The sequence below is a fragment of the Vigna umbellata genome, chromosome 4, assembly GCF_029865625.1.
Source record: "Vigna umbellata cultivar VRB3 chromosome 4, Vumbellata_1.0, whole genome shotgun sequence".
NCBI classification, from domain to species: domain Eukaryota; kingdom Viridiplantae; phylum Streptophyta; class Magnoliopsida; order Fabales; family Fabaceae; genus Vigna; species Vigna umbellata.
This window is the reverse complement of record NC_142168.1, coordinates 19,623,623-19,646,236: the sequence shown is the minus strand read 5'-3', so window position 1 is coordinate 19,646,236 and position 22,614 is coordinate 19,623,623. Positions and strand designations below refer to the sequence as shown.

Genomic DNA, 22,614 nt, shown 5'->3' with positions numbered 1-22,614 from the left:
GGGAATGGCAGGAGACTCTAGTCCTATTGAGTACTTTGGACTGATAGGGTTAACCTCGGTTGGCAGCTGATGGATGGTTCCAGTTACTACATCAACCGGGTGTACGAACGCCTGCGGTTACATGGATTCATACAGTCCCGACAGTCGTAAATTATGAGAGTTTGGATGAGTTATTATATGCTTGGATAATTATATATACATATTGCTGTATGAATTGTATGATTGATTACATATGTTAAAGTATGTTGGTTGTATGAATTAAATTACCTAAGCTTACCCTGTGTTCTCTTCTTTGCGTTGTCGATCGTCTTTGTACGTCCGTCGTGTCCTTGCGATGATCATCCATGTGGATGGGAGCAGATGGAAGTGAGCTGCTGGAAGAGGCGCTGACGGAAGAAATTTCGGAAGATGTCGATCCGGTTGAAGTAGGGATTAAGGTCGAGCCCTAGAGTGCTCGACATGTGGTAGCTGTTGGTATTTTTGTTTAGTCTTAGAATTTGGATACTGTCGGTTACATTACACTTTGTATCTTAAGTCGTCCGACGTTTTGGACCTCGTATCTTGTTGTAAAGACTGCACTGTTTTAATGATTAATGTAATTAATTCTGATTATGGTTATTACTGTATTTTGGGATGTTACAGTTTCCATTTGATGTGATTGAAGACTCAATTTTCTAAAACGTTAAAACCAGTTAGAAAATAAAAAATAAAAAATATATTTTCCTTTAAAAAATATATAAAGTATGATAGTAACAATATATAAAGATAAATTAACTTAGATAAAAAAATAAAAAATAAAAACCTCTATTTTGAAAATAAACTTACCCAAATTTGGAAAATAATAACCTTTTCCGAAAAATCTTTTCCTTCCTTAAAACATTTTTGAAATGATTATTTTTTAATATAAACTAACAATCGGACTAAGAACTATTATACCTAATGACTAATTTTTTAGTGATACAAATTTTACAAATTGTTTCGGTGTAGATTTTGTCCGGTGTGTCTTTGTTGCTCCTAGCTGTCTGGGACACTTGCTTTTCTCCAATTGTTGTTGTTCATACTTGCCAAAGGAGGGGGAGGTACCTGCAAAGATACTCCGACGCTCAAGCCAGATGTGAGTTATGGAGCCTCAGCTCTCAAGAGAGTGATTATGATACTGCTCTGAAATGTTATTTAGAGTCTCTAGACATAAAGAGAGCGTAGAGGGAACGTACCTGATCTTTTCCCTGTTTCTGTATTTATAGGCAAAATAAAAATAACCACCTTACCTAAAAATGTGGTTAGTGGCTTTATAAATATCTTAAGATATTTTATGTAATATAATATCTAAGATATTTAATAAATATCTTACTACATAACATGCCCCCCAAGTCCGAGTTAACGGTTCCGTTTTACAGACGTGGTAACTATAGGACTTATGAGTTTGAGGGGGGAGGCTGTATTTGCTGTGGTCTGAACGTTTCAAACCAAGGATGACCGCGCGGTTGAGTTTGAAGGACTGAAAAGATGTGAAGCCGAACGGCAAAAAAGCGGGAATGAGTGAGGCCGAACGTGAGGACCTGGATGGCCGAGCGGCAGGGGCTGTATAGCCGAAGGTCATAGGAGCTGAATGCGTTAGGCCACGGACGGTAGAAGTCGAGTGGCATGTGAGGCCGAATGACTGAAGCCAAGCGGACGAACGTCATTGAGGCCGAATGGACAACATTAATGGCATCGAACGGCCGAATACTTGAACGCTTGTACACAATACTTGAACGCTCGTACACAGGGATTGTCGAGCGGTTGAAATCAAAAGGAGGCCGAACGGTCGACTGCTTGAACGCTTGTACACAGAGATTGTCAAGCGATTGAAAACAAAAGGAGGCCGAACGGTCGACTGTTTGGACGCTCGTAAACAGAGATTGTCGAGTGGTTTGAGTGCAAAGGTCGAATACCTTTGAGGCCGAACGGTCGACTGCTTGAACGCTCGTACAGAGATTGTCGAGCGGTTTGAAAGCTAAGGTCGAACATCTTTGAGGCCGAACGGCCGACTGCTTGAACGCTCGTATAGAAATTGTCGAGGATGAGGGTGGAGTAAGGGTATACCGGGTGTTCAAGGGAGAACAGTTACCCGTGGGAGTGTATCCCGAATGTACCGGGTGTTCTTGGGCGAACAGTTACCCATGGGAGTGTATCCCAAATGTACTGGGTGTTGTTGGGCGAACAGTTACCCATGGGAGTGTATCCCGTAGAACGCTCGTGGACATGGTTTGTCGAGAGGTTGATGTTCTGGGTGTTCTTGGACAAACAACTACCAGAGGGAGTGTATCCCGTAGAACGCTCGGTTTTCTGTTGGCTGTCTACTGTGACCTGCATAAGATATACAATATGTAAAAATATAGAGCGTTTTAAACCTGGCGGTCGAACGTCAATAGGATCGCATGGTAGAGCGGTCGTTTCGATAGATGGTCGAGCCGTAGAGGCCGAGTGGTCGAACGTCAGGGAGGCTGAGTGTTGAACGCTTTAGGTCGAGCGTTCGTGAAAAACGAACGCTGGGATGCTTGAGACGCAAATCGCCGAACGACTCAGGCGAAAGGGTGAAGGCCAGGCGGCCGAACGTCATTGAAACCTACATGCTGAACTAAGGCAAGCGGACGAGCGATGCTTGAACAAATGAGACCGATTGAGCGTTCGGGAGGCTGGATGGTTGATCGCCAGGGAGGCCGGATGGCTAATGGCCAGGGAAGCCAAAGTGTGGTATGGTTAAGGCCGGGTGCCGAACGTCGAGAGGCCGATCATGAGTATGGCCGAATGTTGGAGCGCTCGTGTTGGTTTATTGTCGAGCAGTAGAGACCGAGCGACATGTGAGGTCGAACGGGAGGACTGTGTGAACGCTTGACACATAGGTTGTCGAGCGGCCGAATGGCACGTGAGGCTTAGCGTTAGAGACCGAACGTTAATGACGAGCGAAGTGCCGAACGCTCTAGACCGAATGGCCGCGAGAACGAATACGCGAACGTGTGAGACGCAATTGGCCGAACGCTTTAGGCTGAACGGCCGTGAAAAAAAAATGCTGGAATTGCTTGAGGTCGAACGTCAGTTGAGCTGAATGGCCGAACCTCAGTAGGGCCGTGAGACCGAATTCTGGAACGTTAGAAATTAAGGAGACTGAGTGCTGGACGCTATTGAGGACCAATGGGCGAACATCAGGTTAGTCGAATGGGCGAACACTTGTGGATCCGAATGACCGAATGCTGGAGTGTTCGAGGCCATGGATGACCGAACGATTTGGGGGCGAGCGGACGAACGTTATTAAGGACGCTGGCTGGACGCTGGCTGGACGCTTGATGCTGAAAATTGCCGAACGGCGGTGAGACCGAATGGCCGAACGATTAGCGTTGAGATCATGCATGACCGAGCGCTAGAGACCGAATGGTCAAGGCCAAGCTGCCGAACGTCGATGAGACGTATGATTGAACGGTTGAGTCCAAGGATGGCCGAACGTTGGAGGCCGACTTGTCGAACGTCGATGAGTCTGATGGTCGAACGGTTGAGGCCACGGATGGCCGAACGTTGGAGACAGATTTGTCGATGAGATAGGTGGTCGAACGGTTGAGGCCACGGATGGCCGAACGTTGGAGACCTACTTGTCGAATGTTATTGAGTTCGACTGGCTAAACATCAGTGGTGTCGGATGGACTGTGGCACTCGAATTCTGGAGCACTCGTTTCGATGTATGGTCGAGCACTAGAGGCCGAACGTCAATGATGAGCGAAGTGCCGAACGCTTTAGGCCGAACGACCGCGAGAAAGAATGCTCGACCGTGTGAGACGCTCTAGGCCAAGGATGGCCGAACGTTCTAGGCCAAGGATGGCCGAATGGTTGAGGCCGAGTTGCCGAACGTAAGGGAGACGGGTTGCCGAACGGTCGAGGCCGAGGATGGCCGAACGTTATTGAGACGGGTGGCTGAACGATCTAGGCCAAGGATGGTCGAACGTTCTAGGCCAAGGATGGCCGAGTGACATGTGAGGCCGAACGCGAGGACCGTTTGAACGCTCGACATATAGGTTGTCGAGCGGCCTAGTGGCATGTGAGGCCAAGCGCTAGGGACCGAACGTCAGGATGTTTGAACGCTCGACACATAGGTTGTCGAGCTGGACATTGTCGAACGGTGATGAGGACGGTTTTGTCGATCGGTCACGGTCGACACTCTGTCTTGCTGTCGACCAAGGTGGACGACCTTGATGTGCGGCTCATTCTTGGTGGTCGACCTGGACATTGTCGAACGACAATGAGGTAGGTTTTGTCGATCGGTCACGGTCGACACTCGGTCTTGCTGTCGACCAAGGTGGACGACCTTGAAGTGTGGCTCATTTTTGGTGGTCGACCTGGACATTGTCGAACGACAATGAGGTAGGTTTTGTCGATCGGTTACGGTCGACACTCGGTCTTGTCGGTCGACCAAGGCGGACGACCTTGAAGTGTGGCTCATTTTTGGTGGTCGACCTGGACATTGTCGAACGACAATGAGGTAGGTTTTGTCGATCGGTTACGGTCGACACTCGGTCTTGTCGGTCGACCAAGGCGGACGACCTTGGAGCGCGGCGAATGGTTGATCACCAAGGAGGTCGAACGGTGAAGTCGGATGACCAAAATATTTGTGAGGGCGAACGGCGAGAATTTCGGTCGAGTGCTGCAGCGCTTATGGTCACTGATGGCCTCGCTGTCGTTCCTCTAAATGAGCGTACGATCGGTTAAGGACGAACGTATGTTGTCGACCATCAGTGGTCGACTGAGTGGACGATCGATCGAGGTGTTGTCGTGTCAGTGATCGACAAAGTGGGCGATCGGTCGAGGACGACCGTCTGCTGTCTATCACCAATGGTTGACCAAGTGGGCGATCTTGGAGGATTGTTGAGTCTATGTGTCGGACGGATCGGATGGTTCAGTATCTGATCCTTAAAAATAGGGTTGAAGCCAAGTTAGTTGGATGATGTGGAGGCATAACCGAACGAGGCGTGGATGGTGCGAGTGTTGCGGAAGACGTGGAGAATGGGTCTGACAATGCGGCGGACATGGAGGCGCCGAAAGGACTTGTCTCTGAGTTTGGGAGTTTAGGGTTTTCGGTTTTCAGTCTCGATTCTGATCCTGGGGGTTTCGATTCGCAATTTTGAATGCATGAAGATGGCGAGGGCAACAACGCAGTGATTTGAAAAAGCGGCGGCGCCATTGAGCTTTGGGCTTAGGGTTCCTGCTGTTCTCCGATTTTGGGGATTGGGGTTTGTGGAAATTTAGGAAATTGGGGATTTCTGGTGTACCTCTGTATCCTTAAATTCTAAGGAGGCAGGAACTAAAGTCTGGTGGATGAACCATGACCTTGATCAGAGCGTGAGTGACGGTAGTGGTGGTCTAGGTAAACTGGGCTCCCTGGGCATACTGGACTATGATTGCAGCGGCCTGTTCACCGCATAACATAGCGGCTTGTTGAGAAGGATCGCGGACAGGAGTTTGGTGGTCTCCACCACTGCCGTAGGGTCAGCATGATCGTACCTGGGGGGGCGATGGGGATGAATTAACAGTTCCCCTGTGATAGCTGTGTCTGATGGTGCGACGGAGGCTGATGGACGGACCCGATTTGGGGGTTGTCTCTGCGCTGGGTCTGACCCGCGAAGGGGTGTGATTTCGCTGATGTGCTCACCGGCGCGACTTCGCAGAGGTGCTCGCGGTGGCGTCAGTGGCTCGCGGAGGAGATTCCTGGCGGTGATGCGGCGGCTTCTGATGGAGTAGGTTTATCCGACAAAGAGATTCGAGGCCGAGGCTCCTCTTGTGGCTTCTTTGGGATTGCACTCGGCCCCACAGTGGGCGCCAAAATGTTTCAGTGTACATTTGTCCGGTGTGTCTTTATTGCTCCTGGCTGTCTGGGACGCTTGCTGGATGCTTGCTCTTCTCCGATTGTTGTTGTTCATACTCGCCAAAGGAGGGGGAGGTACCTGCAAAGATACTCCGACGCTCAAGTCAGATGTGAATTATGGAGCCTCAGCTCTCAAGAGAGTGATTATGATACTGTCTAGGATCTCTAGAGCATAAAGAGAACGTAGAGGGAACGTACCTGATCTTTTCCCTGTTTCTGTATTTATAGGCAAAATAAAAATAACCACCTTACCTAAAAATGTGGTTAGTGGCTTTATAAATATCTTAAGATATTTTATGTAATATAATATCTAAGATATTTAATAAATATCTTACTACATAACACACAAATGTAAGTATTTTATCTTTTAAGATACCTTAACTGTAAGAAGTATTTCGCTTTTTATGTTTTTATTCCATGTATTTATAATCGTTCTCTACTTAATTAATCCCGTAATCAAGTACATATACATTTAATTTCCTTAATTTAGGACTCGATATCCCTAGTATTTTGTTTTATCCTTCAATTCCTTGATTTGTTGAAATACTAGTGCATATATCCGTGTTTAATAAATCTAAATTTAATTTATTTCATTTTAATTTTTTAATATTTTGATCTGAGTTTATAATTGTTTTCTTAAAACAATATAATTATATATGAACTTAAATTATTATTTTTTTCATAATAATTTCAATAGAAACTATTATATTATTATTGTTGTGTTATTATGAAAAAAAGTTTTTAAAAGGTAAGAGAATTTTGTAAGAAAATACTACTGTTAAGAATGAACACAGTTAATGGTTCGAAAATGTCAGGAGTAAATATACATATTATATTGTTTGTGTAAATATGTTTAATTTCTAATATCTAACACATCTATATAAACTAAAATTAAAAAATTCAATAAGAATGAATTATTTCTTTAATTAATATTAAAAAGAATGCATGATTTTGGTTCTTACATGAATGGAGGTAAAATCTCGTCCCTCATATAAAATAATTTAAAAAAATAATAAAATTTGAAAATTTTGCATATCTTTTAGGTTAAGTTCTTTAATAATATATGACTTTGATTTTAATATAACTGAATTTATAAGTTAATAAAATTTTCAAAATTGTCATCACATTTTTATAAAGTTTATTCTCTTCAAAACTGAAACATATAAGACGAATGAAAAAATAAATCTACCCCAAAGTGTTCTTTTTAAAAGCTGTTCCAAAATATTCTTTCAATTTGTGTAGTAGATAGATAGTTTATGCTTTATTTAGTTCATTATTGGAAGTTCTTATATAAAGTGTCAATATTGGTTTAGATTTTGTTTTCAATTGTTATTTATTGAGGAATCTATCAACTTATTATGGTAACTTTAATGACTCTATAATTCTTGGATAATTCTCTTAGGAATGAAAGTAGTATATATCTTCTGAATTTATAACACCATCCTCTTGTCAAAGACCTCAGTATGAAAAAAAAAAGTCCTTTTAAAATACTTTCCCTTAATTTAAATTATATTCTTTAAATTCAAGTAAACAACATCTCAATTAGGAGTATTTCTAATTCTTATAACAATCACAACAAAAAGAATAGTCAAACAAGTGGAGTTCAAAGTTCACAGATGTGAAATTGTCAGAAACAACTTTCCAAATTGGATGTGATTGCATTTCTATCCCATTTAAATGGCAGAAACAACTTTTAAACAAATAGCAAAACTGACAGATAAGGCCGTTAACTAGAAAAAAATGGGTGTCTTCAATCGTATGGTTTAGAGTTGTTAGATGTGGGAACTAGCAAAAGCATTGTTGAATTAACGAAACAACGTAAACATCTCTATTTCCCATAAATATAACTAGTTTTTATATGACAAAAGTTTCAATAACGTAATTTTCTCGTTAAAAAAGAAAATGAGCATTCTTATGATGTGCCTCGTCATCTTTTATAATAATAATAACGATAATAGTCACACTATAAAAAATACGTATAAATTATTGAAAAATAAGATAAATATGTTGTATCGTAACCATGGTCTTTGTTGTGTTTTCCTAATATCTGCTCAAAATTATGTTTGTACCAATCGCACAACATATAAATGCAAAAAGAAAAATAAAATACTGAGAGTAAAAGAAACAAATATATTTATATAGTTATATAAATGTTCACAACTTTTGTTCAATTTCACTTTTCATTAACAGTTTTATTAAATTGAAATAATCATCATATTATATTTTCTCTTTAAACTATTATTAATTTAAATTTAAATAATTATTTTATAATTTTATCTTTTAAAATGACTATTTATTTAAATTTAATTATTTTTTAAAATAAAATTAATTATTCATAATTAAAAAACACATATATAACTCATGTATTTTTATTAATATATATATATATATATATATATATATATATTTATTATAGAAGATTAAAAAGTTTAGTATGTTCTTCACGGTATATGTTGTAAAATAAGAATAAATATGTTACAAAAAAAAAACTATCACTATATGATATTCATTCTACAATAAAATTTTCTCATCAAAATATGAGAATTTAATTTTTATAAGTTAAAATGAATTTTTTTTTCCCAAAAATATTATATTATTTTTATTAAATCATTTAATATGATAATAAATTAATATTTTAATAATGCTTTCTAGCAACCAAATAAAATTTAGTCATTTTAAAAAAGCTTAGTTAAAAAAAATGGTTATTCTTCTTTTAACGTAAAAAAGTTATCTAATAAATATGTTACGTGATGTGATACAAATAACTATTTTATCATTGGATTATTGAACAAAATTAAACACAGTTCAATCATGAAAACTATTTTTTTTCTTTTTTCGTCTCTCTAAGTTACACACTAGTTAAAGCCTTAAGTGTTATTGTAAAGAGTGATGATTACTGAATTTGGTAAGTTAGGCTCAAATAAAACAAACTACTTTGGAATACATTTAATTAGAGCTTTCTATTCAAAATACGTGTTCCATTTTTTATATGGAAAATGACACTTGAACAACCATTTTTGACAACATTTAGACACGCCCACACGTGTCTAAATTTGAGTGGTCCATTTTCATTTAATTTTTTCAACTGGACCACTCAAATTTAGACACGTGTGCGCGTGTCTAAATGTTGTCAAAAATGGTTGTTCAAGTATCATTTTCCTTTTTATATATATAACTAACATACCTTTTTCTTGCAATCAGACCACCAACAACACTTGGTTGGCATGCATATTATTGATATATACCATCTGTCAATCTGTTTAGGAACCTCATGTAAGTATTTCTCCAAGAAGGCCAAAGTAGCATTGGCCCTAATAAGCCCCAAAATCCAGTGAAATATCCAATCCCCATGCTCATATACAGTGCTTCATAGAAACCATTATCTTCATCATCATTGACTGTTCCATGTTCTTGAGCCTTTATCGTTGTCTGATTTCCATCTTCAGGACAAGTTCTGTTAAGTTGTTCACCACAAAGGCCAACATTCCCTTCAAAACTAGAGACATCAAAAGTTCCAAAGTGTCTTCCTGATGGTATTCTTCCAGAGAGAGAGTTGTGTGACAAATCTAACTTGCCAAGAAAATCAATTTGAGAAAGTGAGAAAGGAATTCCCCCACTGATATGATTTCTTGATAAGTCAAGCGACTCTAGTGAACTTAAATTTCCTATCTCTGAAGGAATTTCTCCACTCAGATTATTTCTTGATAAATTCAAAGAAACTAACCCAAGTAAATATCCAACCTCTTTTGGTATATCACCTGTCAACTTATTACTTGAAAGATCAATGCTCATAAGCTTTAACTCTGGATTCTTGAACCCCTGTTCCACACCTTTCCAAATTAGGCTTATGTTAAGGGTATAGTCGCCGGAAGGAAAACTTGCATAAGTTATACCATTCATATCAACCAAACTTATAAAATTTTTACTCCAGACGTTTATGTTTGCAATTATTGCAGTCAAATTGTTTAAGCATGATGGAATTCCTTTTGATAACATATTCCTCGAAAGATCCAAGTATCGAATATCCTCCAAATAACAGAGTTGACTAGGAAGATTTCCAGAAAAGTGATTCTTTCGCATGCTCAAAATTTGTAATTGCTGCATACTTTCTCCGATCCATGATGGTATTGGACCAAGCAACATATTTTCACCCACATCCAATGTAATTAAATTGTTGCAGTTCTTCAAAGTTGAAGGTAATTCACCCGTTAGGTTATTGTTCCGTAAGACCAAGACTTCCAATTTAACGAGGTTGCCCATGGACACAGGAATCTTCCCTGACAATTTATTGTTGCTTAAATCAAGCCACACCAATCGATCTATAGATTTCCAACAGTCTGAGAGTTGTCCCTTTAATTGGTTATTTGATAAATCTAAAAAAGTCAATTCAGAGCTGCTTTGGTCACATCTGAATGAAAATAGATCTGAAAATTTATTGTCAGAAAGCCTCAACTCTGAAGCTTGTAGTAAAAACGATGGAATTTTGCCTTCAAAGTGATTCGAATTCAGAATTATCAATGGTGTACTGGAAAGCTTCATTGACATATTAGGAATTGCACCAGTGAAATTATTCTGAGACATATTCAAATATTCCACATCTTGAAGGTTGTTCCAAAACCATTTTGGTACTGAACCATTAAGCCTATTCTCTGAAATATCCAGATAAAGTAAAGAGCGTTGAGTATGGAGCCAACTAGGAAATCTAGGACCCAACTTGCAAGATCTTAGTCCCAAGCTTATTATTTGAAAAGGAGGAACCCAGTTAGGGACTATTTTTAGAGATAGGGAGTTGTCTGACAAAGATAAGAACCTTAATTTGGAAAAGTTTGAAAGATGGGATTCAGTGACATCACCCTCCAAGCAATTTCCATCCAAAAACAAGCCCTCCAACTCAGATAGCAATGCAATGCTCATAGGTAACGTGCCTGTAATGTTGTTATAAGATAAATACAAATTCTGAAACACGTGTCTGTTGCACCATGATGAATTCCGAAAGAAATGGGAAATTTCCCCACTCAACTTGTTGTTTGAGAGGTATAAACTCTGCAATGTGCACATGTTCCCAAAGAAAGATGGAATCTCGCCTCGCAGTTTGTTATCAGAGAGGTCAAGAACTTCAATAGAGTTCATTACTTTCCCAAATCCATCTGGAATGGGACCTTCCAACATGTTATCATAAAGTTTAAGTGTACGAAGATTGGTGGTGGAGTTGAAGAGCCAGTAAAATATGGATGATGATTTCAACAGATTTGAGGAGAGATCAAGCGAGACAAGAGAAGACGAAGAATTCGTAATTGGAATAGCTGACATGAGAAAACTATCATCCCTAAGACTACAACTTTGCAAATAAAGATTTTGAAGTTTTGAACTGAAGTTGAAAATACCTTGAAAGACCGATGATGTCATGTTATTATTGGAAAGATCAAGGATCACAAGAGAAGGAAAGGTTGAGTGGACTGGAGATGAGAAAACAATGTTATTATGAGAAAGATAAAGCTGTTGAAGATTAAGGCTAAAGTTAGATAATAATTGAAATGTTGAGGATGTGAGCATATTAGAAGAAAGGTCAAGGATGGTAAGGGAAGTGGAAAAGTTGGAACGTGAATAAAACAGAGATTGAATATGGGTATCTGAAAGAGAACATTCAACTAGTCTCAACTCTCTTAGCTTTGGATAATGAATAATATGCAACCAGTCAGGGTTATGTAAACCATCGATGGCAAGATGTGTTAGGGAAGAGAGATTAGACAGCCAGTGTGCATCCTTAGGTTTGACATCAAAATCACCAGGAAGTCTAAGATATTGCAAGTAAGGAAGATTCCCAACCTGGAAAGGGAATGCTCCAGAAAATGAATTACCACTGAGACCAAGGTATCTCAACTGTGATATATTTCCAAGTTGACGAGGGAGTTTCCCATCAAGATTATTAGAACTGAGATCAAGATACCTTAAATGTGTAAGGCTTCCAAGTTGGGTAGGAATGCTGCCACTAAAATAAGAATTAGAGAGATTGAGATATCTTAAGTTGGTAAGTGAGCCGATGAGTTGGGGGATGTGACTCTCTATAAAATAATTGTTGCTGAGATCCAAATGTTGAATAGTTTGCAAGGCAAACAGTGAACTGATATTGACTGCATCTCTCAAATATTGTGGAAAGGAACCACGGAGACGAAGGATGGTTACATGACCTGTTTGATGGTCACATTGAATGCCTTTCCATTTGCAACAATCTCGACTCTTCTCATCATCCCTCCATGTAGACAGCATGCCACGGACATCTACGAGGCCATGTTTGAAGCTGAGGAGTGCTTGTCTCTCCCTCTCAATGCACTTTATTTCAGAGCTATTGTTGAATCCGAGGACGGGTCCTGCAGCAGGCAGCAAAAGCAGGAAAAGTGCATAAAATCGTTCAAGAAAACGAGTCATCATATATATGTTGTGGTATGAAATAAGAGTAAAACAGAGATCCTCTAAGCTAATTCTTAGTTGTGTGTAGTTTGAAAGGCAGAAGCACGAAGGATTGGTTATATAAGGAATTTGGGAGAGTAAAGTGGTGGTGGTTGGCATCTATTCATTCCCACCGTTCACATACTCAATAATTCATATTTTCTCATCCCTTTATTAAACATGTTTTATTGAAGGTACCCACTAGCAATGAAAAAGACCATCATGCAGTGTGTGAGGAGTTTATTGGACAGCCTCTGAAACACTGTCTCTAAAAAAAGAAACGGTAGTAGATGGCCATGTGGAAAATAATTACCACACTGTTTTATATTATAAATGTCTAAGTGGAATTAAACCTACAATAATTAGCAGACGGTATTAGAAATGTCTAAGTAGAATTAAACTTACAATACAACATCTTGTGTCATCGGTGTTAAAGACTATAAATGCAACTTTAATATCTTTACTTGTAGACTAGAGTTTGAAGTGTTTCTACTTGTTTTATTTTCAAATTTTATGTGATTGCTTAAATTTCGTTCTACGTTAATATAGGTTTTAAAAAAATATATTATATTTATAAAGGTTAAAATTATAGATTTTAGAAGTTAAAAATCATTATGAAAATAAGACTTATTTTATTATAATAATGAAAAATACATTCTCATACCCTCTATTTGTAATAATATAATTATCCTAAAAAGAGAAATAAGAAAACTAGGAAAATAAACTAAAATAAAAGATTATGTATCTATTTCCTCTAATTAGGAATATTCTAAAGATATTATCTCAAATTACAACACTCCCCTTTAAGTTGGTAAATGAATATCAATCATTCCCAACTTGCCTACAAAATCTTGAAATCTACCTAGAGGAACCCCTTTTGTAAAAATATCTGCTAATTGAAGTTCTGTAGGAACATGAGTTGTAATCACAAAGCCTCTGTCAAGATTATCTTTGATGAAAAGTCTGTCAATTTCAATGTGCTTGGTTCTGTCATGATGTACTGGATTATGGGCTACGCTCATAACAGACTTATTGTCACAGCGTAGTTGCACCGAGTTCTCCACTTTAACTTTAAGATCCTCCAAAATGATTTTTATCCAGAGTCCTTCATACATTCCTTGAGCAAGGGCTCGAAATTCAGCTTCTACACTAGAACGGGATACTCTATCTGGCTTTTTGCTTCTCCATGTTACCAGACTATCTCCAAGAAATACACAATACCCAGAAGTAGATTTTTTGTCAGTAATAGAACCTACATAGTCAGCATCAGTATATATCTTCATAGTCAATGTGTCTTCCCTTTTGAATAATAGCCTCTTTCCTGGACTTGACTTTAGGTATTGGAGAATTTTGTCAACTGCTTACATGTGTCTCTCTCTCTTGGATCATGCATAAATTGGCTCACTACACTCACAGCATAAGCAATGTCTGGTCTTGTGTGTGATAGATAAATCAATTTTCCCACCAATCTCTGATATTGGGGCTTTTCTACAGGAACACTTTCTTCACTTCTAATTCTGTGATTTTGTTCTATAGGAACTGTTGAAGTTCTACATCCCAACTTTCCTGTTTCTTTGAGGAGATCAAGTACATATTTCCTTTGGGAGATGAAAATTTCGTTCTTGGAGTAGGCAACCTCTATTCCAAGAAAATATTTGAGTTTTCCTAGGTCTTTCATTTCAAATTGAGCTGCCAATTTATCTTTTAATGCTAATTTTTGTGTTTCATCATCTCCTGCAATAATCATATCATCCACATATACAAGAAATATATAGAGTGAGTTTACCTGTAGAAGAATGTTTTATGAATAGAGTATGATCTCCTTGGATTTGTCTGTATCCCATTGCTTCTGTAAATCTTCCAAACCATGCTCTAGGAGATTGCTTAAGACCATACAATGCTTTCTTCAGGAGGCCTACCTTGTTCTTTCATTTTTCACTTCAAAACCTTGGGGAATCTCCATGTACACTTCTGATGAGTCAATATTTTCTTCACTTCACTTAGTTTATTGTGCTAGAATTAATCGAGGAATTTTGCTTAATTGTCCAGTATTTTTCCGTTTTTGCTAATTGTGCTTAATTTGATCGGAAATTCTTATTTTAATTAATATTGAATTATCTGAGCTAATTATTATTTGCATTAGTAATTGCAAGGAAAATTTTGGAAATATAATTTGGGACATTTGAAGGTTAAATGAGAAATGACAATATGCATCTCAGCCATTTCAATTTTCGTACAGTGCTACGTGAATGTTGTGTCAACTTGTGTGTTTTCGTTCGAGTTCAATTCTTATCTGTTTTCCATGCAATTTTTTTTCATAGTTTCGTCTGGATGTCTATTTTCACGTATAGTTTTTATTTTGTTCAAATTCGTTCTGTTCTGTTCCCAGTATTTTTTTTACTCCCCTATGTCAGTCCAGTGCTTACTTTTGAGTGACTTCTAATCTGTTTGCATTGTTTGCTTGGTACTTGTGGTGGCTGGAATTGATCATTGGATGGTGCTAAGACCTCCCAACACTCTTAACCAAGGATTCAACACTTCATATCACAGTTTGGAGGTGATTCCCGTGGCTGTCCAGAGCCTTATCCATGCTACAATTGAATGTTGAAATTGGAATTGGCATCATGGATATGGGAACGTGCAAGAGTAGATGTGGGGGCTGCTATGTTGACATGGAAGAGCACCAAATTGTGAAAGTGGTCCAGCATGCTTCACGTAAGAAGGGTTGAACAAATGCTTGATTTGTTGAATTTTTAAGAAGCACAAGGTGGAATAAATGACAATGATTCACGGCTGCACATCAATGTGGAGAGCACAATTCAAATTGCTTTGGAGTATGGTGGCTAGAAAGCATATTATTTCTTTGGAGAAGGAAGTGGTCATGATGGAGGGCCCCCTTTGCTTTTATCTTGGTACGTCCATGAAGTGCTTAAGGTGAGTAATTGATTGAATAAAGACACCAAAATAGAAAAATGGGGACTACCACAAGGAGACATGGCTTTGGCTCACGGTTTCTCTCCTTACTGCACTATGGGAATTAATTTTCTTTCTTCCTTTAGATGTGCTTCACAAGGCACTAGGTGCAGCCCATGAGAGAACAACACAGCAGCTGCCATGGTAGAAAGGATGACATCTAGAATGTACATGCATGATGAAGGACTCACGGCTTCAAGAAGAGTGCTGGACAGCAGTGTGCTTACGTTTGGTAGGAAGACAACATCAAGAGCATCACGGTCCAGCAAGCTTTAAGGATTGCCAACACCTTGGTCCAGCACCAACACTTCACATGGGCAGCAGCACAACTTACGGTCCAGCAAGCAAGAGGAGTTCAAGTACAAGAGTGCTTGTCACGGCTTGGATGGAGAGATGCATGGTGATGAAGGCAGCAAATTGGTCCAGCAGGTGGAGAGGATCTCACGGCTCATGCAAGGTGCAGCAGCAAGGAAGAGAAGAGCTTACGGTACAGCAGCTTGAGTGGGAGCCCACGGTTGAACACCATTTCCGTGAAGGAGGAAGAAGTGTGCAGCAACAAATTGAAGAAGAAGAGAAGTTGAGGTGGAAAATGGAGGGGCCCCCAACTTCTTCTTTTCTCACGTCCAAGGAGCAAGTTGGTCAGCAATTGATGGAAGAAATTGATTCAAAGAAGCTCCACAAAGAGACAAACACGGTTGGATGGAAGAAAGGAGCCCACGGCACACTCACATGAAGAAAAGGAAGGAAGTTGATTAGTTTTGCTGAAAAGTAAAGCAATAGTCAGTTACTACTTGTTTATTTGGAAATGGAGAGCAAATGTTTTATTTGTCTTCTTTTGAAAGTGGTGCAACTTCACACGTCCAAGAGTAAGTGTTTGAAGAAGTCAAAAGCACTTGGAGAATGGAAGTGGACGGTCTAGAGGGGGAGAGAAAATGGACATCACTTCATGGAGGGTCCCTCTCACTCATTTTGTTGGCATGCTTCCAAATGGAAAATGAATTGGTTTTGGAGTATAAGTAAGAAGTGTGCCGTGAGAGCTCTAGCAGAGAATGCTGGACAGTAGGGGCTGGACGGCTGGAACAGAGAAGGAAGAATCACAGTACAGAAAATGGAGGTTTACGGTTGATGCACTCATCTTCTTTGCTGTAATGTTTAATTTTCAATTTAGTTTTCTTCTTCTTTGTTGTAATAATTTCATGCACAATTTAAATTCAAAGCAAAGTTTGGTTTCAAATTCTGTTTCTATCTTTCCAGATTTTACTGTCTCTTTTTACTGGTGTAATTTAATTTCAGTTGTTGTTTTCTGCAATTTAATTTCTGCTCCTCTTTATTTTTGCATGTTGATCATTCATTGTAATTTTATTCTCTTTATTTTACTCCAGTAATTTTGATTCTGTTTTTACTGTTTTCTAAATTTACTGTTTACTGTATTTATTGTTTTCTGTATTTTGCTTTTACTGTTTTACTGATTTTGAATTTCTGTATTCACTGTTTTTACTGTTATTGTTTACTGCTGTAATTTCATATTTTTGTTTTAATGTTTTACTGTTTTTACTGTTTTCTGTATTTTATGTTTTTCTGTATTTTCGTTTTTACTAGATTTATTTTCACTGTTTTATGTTGCTGTAATTTCGTTTTTATTGTAGCAATTTCATTTTTACTGTTTTAATTTCGTTTTACTGTTTTAATTTCGTTTTTACTGTTTTAATTTTTACAGTTTTGTTTTTACTGATGTTTTTACTTTTGTGTTTAATGTTTACGTTTTCTGTACGTTTAATGTTCCCGCGTTTATTTTATTTTGATGTCTTTTACCATTGGGTTTTTACTGTACTGCATTTTACTTCACCGTATTTAATTTGGTGTTATTTAAATTCCAGTTCATTTTAATTTTCCGCAACCAAAAACAAAATCACAAAACCTCCCTACATGTTGACCCGAGACTGAACCACACAATTGGTCCTTGAGAGACGACCTAGGAGTCAAATCCTAGTACTATACTGCGTTCATTTTTACAATCAAATTTGATGGGCCGCGACAGCCGTATCAACTTCCTTATCTAGATTTCCATGAAGAAAGACATTCTTCACATCCAGCTGGTGTAAGTCCCATCCAAAATGGGCAACCAAAGCGAGAATAACTCGAACTATATTCATCTTTGCCACTGGGGCAAATGTTTCCTCATACACAATCCCATATGTTTGGGTATATCCTTTTGCCACCAATCTAGTTTTATATCTTTCTATTGTCCCATCTGCCTTATGTTTCACTGTGATTTTCCATCTACACCCTACTGCCCTCTTGTCTCTTGGCTTATCAACAATCTCCTAAGTTGAATTTCTTTCTAATGCATTCATCTCTTCTTTCATGGCTTGATTCCAATGTTCAAGTTTCATGGCCTCTTGGATTGAGGTAGGAATTTCTGTGGCGTCAATGGCAGCAATAAAACTTTTGTGCTTATCAAAGAGATTGTTAGTGCAAACATACTGAGAAATAGGATATTTAGCACATGATCTTCTTTGCTTTCTTAATGCAATGGCTAAATCCTCAATAATACTTACCTCCTCCTCATTGATATCTTTAGGGATCCTCACCTCCGAATTAGACAATTTTTCTTGCTCGAGAGTCGAAGTGGGTTGTTTTCCTCTTTCATATTTTTTGCCAAAAAATCTGTCTTCTTCGTCTTCTTCCTCACTGTGGACAATGGTAGCTTCATTGCTCATGTCTTGGACATCCTAAAAAGACAGACATGGTAATGTCAATAAGGAGAGTTCATCCACTTCAAGTGCTTTCTCCCCCTGAAGTGGTGGACTGACATAATAGGATTGTGTTTCATGAAAGGTGACATCCATGGTGATAAAAATGTGACGACTCTGAGGATGATAACATTTGTACCTTTTTTTATTAGAAGGATATCCAATAAAGACAACTTTAACTCTAGGATCTAATTTACCACGGTGAGGATGATGAGAGTGAACAAAAACAACACATCCAAAGACTCGATTAGGTAGACTTGTTGTTAGGGAAGAAGAAGGAACAAAAGGCAATATAGACTCTATAGGACTAATGTCATTTAAGATACGAGTGGGTAACCTGTTGATGAGATATGTGGCAGTTAACACAACTTCTCCCTAGTAATTTTTTGGAGTAGACATTTGATAAATAAGAGCTCTAGTTACTTCAAGAAGATGACGATTCTTTCTTTCAGCAACCCCATTTTGTTGAGGGGTGTTAACACATGTTAGTTCATGAACAATACCATTATGAGACAAAAAATTCAGAAATTCATGATTCACATATTTAGTACCATTATCTGACCTAATTCTTTTTGATATTTTTTCCAAATTGATTTTGGACAAGATGAAAAAAATTAACAAAAATTTGAAAAACTTTGGTTTTTATTATAAGGTATGTCCACGTGACACGAGTACAATTGTTAATAAAGGTAACGAACCATTTGGCTCCGGAAATAAAATCTATGACAGGACCCCAAACATCAGAGTGAATTGAATCAAATGGAGAAATACTCTTTTTATTACTAATAGGATAAGATGCACGATGATGTTTTGACAATTGACAAAAATCACAATTAAAAGACTCAATAGACTCCTTGGTAAACAAATGGGGAGACAAGGACTTGATAAGACTAAATGAAGGATGCTCAAGCCTTTGATGATGTAACCATATTTGGGATTTTGCCTACGTCTCAGATGTAGCTTGTTGACTCATGATTTGTGTGTTGCTTTGGTCATCAAACTCTAAAAAATACAACCCACTTTTCTCCTTACAAGTTAAAATCGTCTTCCCTGTGGTAAGGTCCTCAAAAACACAATAAGTTGGAAAAATGTTACTGAACAATTTATATCCTTTGTGAGTTTTTGCATAGAGATAAGACTATTAGCTAATTGAGGAACATGTAAAACATCCTTTAATATAATAGATGAGTCAAAAATTATACTCCCAGAGCCGCATATAGGTATTACCCTGACCATTCGCAACTGTAATAAGTTGCTCTTTATTGCTTTTTTCATATGAGTCGAAAGACCCACTAAAAGGTGTCATATGATCAGTTGCACCCAAATCAAGGATCCAAATGCCCCTTGAGACACATGACCAACAATATTAAGACAAATCTTACCTTTTATGGACTAAGTACATGATCTAGAGGGCTTACTCGTTGATTCAACCATTGCTTCAGAGTATTCGAGTTTCTCCTTATAAGCTTTCATATCAAGATCTGGTGGTGTGTGTGAAGGACTAGATGGATTGGTGGCTTCCCGTTCTAAGGTAGTATGATTTACCCATCTTTGAGTAGACCCTTTGTTGTTTCCCATGCGCTCGAGAACATTCTTTCTTCCATGGAGTTTGAAGCATATTTCCTTGGTATGTCCAAATCTTTTACAATATGAGCAATAGTCCCCATGAGTACCTTTTTCAAACGTCTTTCCCCTAGCATTTGTGCCTTTGTGGACTCCTTTTCCAGTTGTCATGGCAAAGCCTGTGTTGGAGATCCCTCCATTAAGCATGATAGTTCTCCAAGTTTCTTCTCCTCTTACCATAAAAAAAACTTCTAACAGAGATGATAATTTTTCTCTTCCAAAAATTTGAACCCGGATTGGGTCGTACTCATGATTTAGGTCCTGGAGAAATTTAAAGATTTTCCCTTTCAATGAATTCAGCAAGAGCGACAACATCTATTTTACACATTTTTATTGTTTCGATCTGATCGAGTTCCATCCAAAGACCATTCAGGATTCCGTGATATTCTGATACGGAAAGGGAGCCTTGTTTTGTATTAAATATCCCGTTCTTGATGTCATACTAAGCAATAAGATCCTTTTTTAAGGAAAAGGTACTCTGTAAATCATTCCATATTTCTTTTGCAGAAGAATGAAACATATAATTTTTCCTTATCTCAGGAATCACGGATTGCCACATCCAAGTCATAATTAATGAATCTTCATTGTCCCAAATTGAAAAACGAGTGTCGTCTGGTCCTGGTCCTCCTTCATCTATGTGATCAAGTTTTGAACGACCGTTGAGAATCCTTCGAATAAATTGACTCCATTGTAAGTATTTCTGACCATCCAACCAACATGTACTTCCTATATTTGGTAGGTCATTAGGTACTCCCAAAGGAATACTTTTTACTTCAGACATCCCGTACCCAAGAAAAGGAACAAAACCTTCAAACTCAGATATACTCAAATATAGGCAAAACAGGTCGTCACCAAGCCTAGGAAAAAACTTAGGAGGCTCCAGCAACTCCTCTGTAGCAACGACGGCGAGTAGGTCACATCGAGAAAAACAAGCAGAACTTAAAACTCAGATCTACTCAAATATAGCCCAAACGAGTCGTCACCGACCCTAGGAATAAACTCAGGAGGCTATGGCGACCCTGTCTATGGTGGCGGTAGTGAGTGGGTCTCGCCGGAGGTTCTTGCAGAGCACTCCCTGGGTTTTATTTATGAGAGCGACAGTTCGTTAAGAACTTTTATCACCGCTCGATTTGGACCAGGAGGTTTTTGGATAATGTCCCTGGGTTTTGTTTACTAGAGTGACAGTTCGTTGAGAACTTTTTTCACCGCTCGGTTTGGACCAGGAGTTTTTTGGATAACATCTCTGGGTTTTGTTTACGAGAGTGACAGTTCGTTGAGAACTTTTATCATTGCTCAGTTTGGACCAGGAGTTTTTCGGATAACGTCCCTGGGTTTTGTTTACGAGAGTGACAGTTCGTTAAGAACTTTTATCACCGCTTGGTTTGGACTAAGAGTTTTTCGGATAACGTCCTTGGGTTTTGTAAGGTGGCCCGAACGATAAGTTCCCGATTTGCCAAGTAATTTGTGGGCATGATCCTGTCATCTGCACTGTGAGGCCGAATAGCCGAATGGTTGAATAGTCAAAGTCTTGATACCATAGTTGGCTAAAGTATCTAAGGCCTTATAAGGCCGAGTAGTTGAGGCCGAAGGGCCGAATACCTGTGAGGCCGAATGGCTGAATAATTGTGAGGTCGAATGGCTGAATAATTGTGAGGCCAAATGGCATAATATTTGAATGGTTGAACACTTAATGCCAATTTTGGTTAAGTGGTATATGCGTCATTGGATCCTGAATAAATCTTGAACAATATTATAATATTGAATTAAGATATTTAAATTAAATCATTCGGCAAGGAAGTATAATTATCAAATTATATGTATTTTTGAACAAAGCGGAATGCACGCAGGTGCTGAAACTACTTTTATGTTGTTAGCGATGGATAATCACCAATATTTCAAATGGTTTAGAAGTATAAATTAAATCATATAATATAAAATAAATTTAAGATGGTTATATCAAAATATTTATCTGTAAAGTCGTAGAAGCTTGCTGACGCTGATGGTGGGAGTTTCTTCAATCGGGATCAATATGTAGGGGCCTGGTCGACATGATGACGTTGAGACTACGTTCTTGTCTGGTTACTTGCGGTTTTAGCGGGATGCCACTCGGCCCCACGGTGGGCGCCAAAATGTTTTGGTAGGAATTTATAGGACCGAGAGACTAACCTTTTCTGACGTGGCTTTGTTGCTTTCCGACGCTAGAATCGAGTACTCCGCTGGCTTGGACTCTGGATGTCGTTCAGTTGTGCTCTTGATGGGGGAGGTACCTGCAAAAGGCACTCCGACGCTCAAGTTAGGAGCGGTTTTATAAACTGTTTATCACAATTTTGTATTTAAGTCCTAATCGGACGTAAGTAGAACGTAGTGAAGTCTCAGTTGAACCTACCTGGCCTTTGGCCCTGTGAGTGTATTTATAAGTGTTTCATAGATCAAATAAAAACAACCTTACCTGGAAATCCGGTTAGTTACTCATAAACGGATTTATCAATATCTTAACCGCTTATCAACATCTTTATATCTTCAATCAGATATCTTAATTCTTTTATTCTCCTTTGATTATTTTATCTTCTGTTGGACTACTGGCCCAATAGTACCTTAAGTGTTGGCCCAATTATGGTCCAACATTATTTAACGCGGTTGACTTTAGTTGATGCGATTGATGATGACATGGTTGACCATTGTTGTGGTGATGACCGAACGGCTTGTGATGTTAACCGTTTGATATACACTATATCCAATACAAATAAATATATCATTGTTTTGTTTTACAATAAACACTACTGCTTGTCTTATTACTATACATACCATTTATATAAGAATACCATTAATAATGATTTTATTCTATTAGATCAAGTTTGTAGATCACCCAAAATATTAACCTAAGTTATTAATCAAATTGTTATCAATTTACAAGAAAAAATGTTTTCA

At 38.4% G+C, this 22,614-nt stretch overlaps 1 protein-coding gene and 1 pseudogene across 1 annotated transcript; both read right to left on the bottom strand.

The window, feature by feature from the left end:
- Positions 1 to 9,028: 9,028 nt before the first annotated feature.
- LOC124819963 (receptor-like protein EIX2) lies at positions 9,029 to 12,369 on the bottom strand. The gene has a single exon (XM_047291583.2). The coding sequence runs from the start codon at positions 12,317 to 12,319 to the stop codon at positions 9,122 to 9,124; it is 3,198 nt and encodes a 1,065-aa protein (XP_047147539.2). The 5' UTR covers positions 12,320 to 12,369; the 3' UTR covers positions 9,029 to 9,121.
- Positions 12,370 to 19,365: 6,996 nt separating this feature from the next.
- Positions 19,366 to 20,467, bottom strand: LOC148199471 (uncharacterized; annotated as a pseudogene).
- Between the last annotated feature and the right edge of the window lie 2,147 nt (positions 20,468 to 22,614).

Excerpts from the sequence above, each read along its gene's own strand:
- LOC124819963 (XM_047291583.2), bottom strand. The coding sequence starts at position 12,319 with ATGATGACTCGTTTTCTTGAACGATTTTATGCACTTTTCCTGCTTTTG.